The 5,632-nt window shown below is 23.1% G+C and overlaps 1 protein-coding gene across 1 annotated transcript; it reads left to right on the top strand.

The window, feature by feature from the left end:
• Positions 1 to 424: 424 nt before the first annotated feature.
• Positions 425 to 2,005, top strand: OCT59_001783 (uncharacterized protein; the record flags this gene model as incomplete). Its single annotated transcript, XM_066144075.1, has 7 exons — positions 425 to 429; positions 501 to 518; positions 1,070 to 1,389; positions 1,467 to 1,577; positions 1,655 to 1,777; positions 1,857 to 1,910; positions 1,992 to 2,005. 7 exons carry the CDS (start codon positions 425 to 427, stop codon positions 2,003 to 2,005), a joined length of 645 nt encoding a protein of 214 aa, XP_065995275.1.
• Between the last annotated feature and the right edge of the window lie 3,627 nt (positions 2,006 to 5,632).

The raw sequence follows: 5,632 nt of genomic DNA, 5'->3' as shown, positions 1-5,632 counted from the left end.
TTGTAGATCGCAACGTCTCATAAAATTTATGGAATAACTCGAAATCAAGAAACCAAGAATTATATGTTGATTTTGGATGATATATGTGAAAAATGCAATGTTCTGTGTAATTCAATATATTTTCGGCGAAATTTTAAAAATTGGACTAGCGGTAATGATGATATTAATAAATTTATTCAAGATTCTCAGCTGTTAGCTCATGAGAATGGAATGCAAGCATTAGAATGGATTCCTTACAATAAATTTCGTGATATTAAATATATTGCAAAAGGCGGGTTTGGCAGCGTGTATAGAGCAACGTGGATTGATGGATTTATAGATAAATGGGATAATGACTATCAACTTTGGAAAAGAAAGGATCAAAATATGTTAGTAGCTCTTAAAATCCTAAATAATTCAAAAAATATTACATTGGAATTTATGAATGAGGTGAATTATTTAATAATTACTTAATCGTTATTTAATTTTTTGGTACTAATCTTTATTTTATAAATATATAGATTGCGTTACATCATAAAGTAAATTTATATGAGCGTGTTATTAAATTTTATGGAATAACTCAAGATCCAGAAACAGAAAATTATATTATGGTTTTAGATTATGCGGAAAATGGAAATTTACGAAATTATTTAGATACAAGTTATAACAAATTAAGTTGGAGTGACAAGATTCATTATTTAAATAGTATTGCGCATGGAATTGAATGTATTCATGAAAAAGAATTAATTCATCGTGATTTACATATTGGTAATATATTAAGGCTTGCAAGTGTTACTTGTTTAAGTGATATAGGATTATGTAAACCCGTAGATTATAAATTGTCGGAGAATGGAAAAAACAAATTATATGGTGTTTTACCTTATATTGCACCTGAAATTTTACGAGGTCAAAATTATACTAAAGCTGCTGATATTTATAGTTTTGGTATAATTATGTATGAAGTAATTTCTGGATTACCACCATATCATGATGTTAGTCATGATAATGATTTGGCAATAAAAATTTGTAAAGGACTTAGACCAAGGTTTAATATTAAGGTACCTCAATTGATTGTGCATTTAATTAAAAGATGTTTGGATGCAGACCCATTAAAACGACCAACAGCAGAAGAAATTAAAAAGAATTCAAATCAATGGTTTAAAGAATCATTTAATTCACAAGATCCTAATAAATATTACGTCGTTAGTTTTACAAATATAAGAGAACAAATTGAAGAAGCAGAAGTAATCAATAATAAATTATCAACTAACAGTTTATCATCATCATATGAAACACATTCAGAAGCTATTTATACTAGTAGATTGCTTGATTTTGACAATCTTCCAGAACCAAAAAATTCTGATGATTATTATAAAGAAAATGATAATATTGTTAGCGTGGAAACTTTAGGTATTTATTAACAAAAGAAATTCAATTAATTGTTCTAATTGTAAAAAAATACTAATAATTTTATAATCATTATATAGAATCATTACAAATTGATATTTCCAAATTGAAAAATATTAACGATCCATTTGAATTAAAAAATTCTAATGATATTTACGAAAAAAATGACGATATTAACATGAAACATTCAGGTATATTTTAATATTTTATGAAAAAAATGTAATCAAAATAATAAGTAAATACTAATAAATCTTAATTCGCTAAATAGAATCCTTAAAAAAAATTGATATTTCTCAATTAAAATTCAATAATAATAATAATTTTCCTGAAACAGAAAATTCTGATGATTATTATGAGGAAAATGGTAATATGATCAGTACGGGATCTATAGGTATATATTAGTAAAAAAAAAAAATTCAATTGATTTTTTTTTTATGACGCGCTAATTTTTTTTTTAACTTATAAAATAGAATCCCTTCAAATTGATATTACTCAATTAAACATTGGCGGAGATTGTAAAGATGGTAAATAGTATTTTCTATTATGTATTTTTTTTTTACTCGTGTCTAATATATTTATTTTTATTTATTCATTTTTTAAATTAGGATTACAAATCTGAAAGCAATTGAATAATTTCGAGCCAAAGTAGTAATTTCTATCTGGTGGTTTTGTTACTATAAATTAAAATATTTATATTTTTTGAATTTTTTTTCCCCACCCGCCATCATAGTTTTTAAAAATTTTTTTTTTTTCAATAATTTTGATTTTTTTTTTTGATGAAATTATAAAATATATCGATCAAAACTGAATAATAGGACAATTATGAAGTTTTGGTCTTAAATATTTATCTTTTTATATTTATCTTTTATGTTTTAACTTTTATGAACTTATTTGTTCAGTTATCTCATATTTACTCAATTTATTAAATAAAAATATTTTTAAAACCAAATATAAAACGGAATAAGACTAATGATTTTTTCTAATTTAAATAAATTAAAATTGTATTAATTGTATTGAAATATTGATATATTTTTAAAGAATTGCATTTCATAATTTATCTTTTCTGATATATGAAAAACGTTTATGTGATATTAAGATTTTTAAATATTTATTATGTGAAGTTAAATTATTTGCATCGGAATCGGAAAATTACTGTAATCGATTCGATCAGAATCGATTACAACTGATTTCATAATGTTAACAAATTTCAAAGAACTCGGAAATATTTGGTAAAGATTTATATAAAATAAAAATTATACGCTAATTTTGCTAATTTTGGAGTACTAATCCGAGAATGGTGATATAATTTTATCTTATTTTGAGCTTTACCAAATATTTCCGAGTTCTTTTCTTTAAAATTTGCTGAGTCTCTAAATCACGATTATCGAAATTATAGTGCCGGCCCAAATTACGAAATTATAAATCACGTGACATTAGATCTTGTTATTAAAGTGTTAATTCTGGCCGGAATTATAAGCTTGGCCAGAGTTACCGCCGATCACTGATTTATTCGTGCAATAAACGTTTTATTTTAAATACAAAATCATAAATCTAATAATTAAATGATTTATATGTTAAATTTGTGATTATTGGCCATAAATTTAATGATGAACAATCGATTAGAAACGATTAATCAAATCGAAAATCGAATTTAGAATCGAAATTTGAGAAACGATTAATCGCGAAATCCCTTACACTTCAACAAATATTTTTTATTTCACTTTTTTAGTATATAAAATTAGTATATTATAAAGAAATTCTGTAAAAAAAATTATGTAAATATGTTTATAATTTCATTTCATTCAGATTTATTAACTAATGTAATATACATATGTTGCATCCTTAACACTTTAAAATTGATAAATAAATGTTGCGCTTCAGGTGTCGATTTGCGTCAGTTAACATATTATTTATCTTATGAAATTTTAAAAATATATTTAATTATTGCATAATAAAAATATTGTTAGTATAAATTTATAACAAATGTAAAAAAAATGAATGATTTAAATTACAAACTGAGAATAGTCTTAGTGTTTAAATAATTCCAAATAATATTGAAATAATAATTGTAATTGATAATAGAATAATTTAAAAACCGTCTAAAATAAGTAAAACTACTATTCTAATGTTAAATTATTGAAATTATTTCTTAACAATTAAATAAAATTGCCATCAGGAATTTCAAATTCGTCTTGATTTTCAGAATGAAAATTTGGATTATTAAAAATATCATCATCATTATCTATGAAATAAAAAAAAATTGTAAGGATATTTGAAATTGCTTTAGACTTATAAACGTTTACATACCACCAACATCCTGTTTCTTTACTTGCTGTTTTATAATTTTTTTTTCGTAATTATCTTGTTTATCTAAAATTACATATAATTAAAAGTTAGTTACATTAAAAAAAACATATTTATAAATTAATAACTTACTATCTCTTGACAATTTTTGTAATACTTTAGATAATTATATTTTACTATTTCCTATATTATCAAATAATAATTAATAACTGATATATTCAAAAGTAAAATTTGATAATTAATATTTACCTTTAACAATACTATTTATTTTTGATGTACTATCATTATTCTGATTTGATTGATTGAAATCATCAACTGGAAAAGGAAATCTTATTTTTATATATAATTGTATAATGCTATTATAAATAAAAAATACTTACTAGTTACTATCTTCAGGAATATTAAAACTATAGGGCTTACTATGGTATGCTTTTTAAAAATAAAATATCATCATATTAGAATAAAATTAAACTTTTAATGAAAAAAAAAATTCAAATATTACTAACCTTCTAACTCTTCTATTATATATGTATTTATTTTTTTTTTAAAAAAAAAAATAGTAATTAAAAACTTAATTTAATAAATTTTAGAAGAAAATTTATAATATACCTTCAGTTGCATTTCTTGGTTCAGGTAGATTTTCAAATTGATAAGTTTTACTTATAGATAATCTGCTACTTGCATAGTAAATCCTCATTATTTCTAAACTACTCTTTTTATTTAAATTTATTGTTTTTTTAAATCTTATCATTTGGTACATCTCGTATAGTATTTTGGTAACATAACTTATTAATTGCTCTTATTTTAACTCTAATTGTAAAAATATCAGGTCTTTTTGTTGGATCAGCATCCCAACATTGTTCCATTAATTTTTTATATTTTAAAGGAGTTCCTGATACAATCTTTGGTCTCATACCATTAACAATATCCATTGCAAGATTATAATCATTTTCATAATTAGCAAAAGGTGGTAGTTTAGATGAAATTTCCCACATTATCATTGCAATACTATAATTATCAGATGCAAAAGTATATCCTTTTCCAGCAATAACTTCTGGTGCTATGTAAGGAAGATTTCCATATATACTTTTTAGTGGTTTATCAGCAGGTCCACAAAATCCAAGATCACTAATATGCCAAAAATTTTTATATTGATTATATAAAATATTTCCTGAATGTAAATCTCTATGAATAGCATTTTCACTGTGAATCCTACTAAGCGCTATTGTTACCTCATTAACGATTTTAATTCTTTCTTCCCATGTAAGTTTACTATGATTATGTTGTAAATATTCTCTTAAATTTGCATTTAATTTTCTCATTACAAGTATGTAATTTCCATTTGATGGATCTTGAGTTAAAACCTTCTGTAGGCCAAATCTCACTTGATTATAAATAATAAATATATTGGCATAGTAAAATGTTATGGTCTAAGTATTATAATTAGATTCTTTGATTTGAGAATATTTTTCAATTACTATACCTCATCAAACCAATTTCTATTAGTATTTTCAACATTTTCCAACTTTTTAAGTATAACTTGTTTAAATCCATATCTTATTAATTGTTGTTCTGTAGGATTCCATTTTTGATATTCTCCATCATCCAATCTGCTGTATAAATTTCGGAGCAACCACCTTTAGTTAAATATTTAATATTTTGTAAATTATTAAATGGAATCCATTCAACTATCTTTTCTGGATGAAGTGATTTCATTTGATATTTCTGTATTAAATCATCAATATCATTATTTCCAGATGTCCAATTTGAAAATTTTGCTTTTAAATAATTTCTAATACAATATTCACAATATAATGTTGCTAAACATTCTTTTTGACAAATTTCACAAGTTCTTCTTTTCCCTTCATTAAAAAGAATTTTATTATAATCATAATCTTCATTTAGGTATTTTATTATTTTTGACTTTTCATCTTTTGTAAGT

The sequence above is a fragment of the Rhizophagus irregularis genome, chromosome 10, assembly GCF_026210795.1.
Source record: "Rhizophagus irregularis chromosome 10, complete sequence".
Lineage (NCBI taxonomy): Eukaryota > Fungi > Glomeromycota > Glomeromycetes > Glomerales > Glomeraceae > Rhizophagus > Rhizophagus irregularis.
Note: the sequence above shows the minus strand (reverse complement) of the source record. Positions and strands in the feature narration are given on the sequence as shown.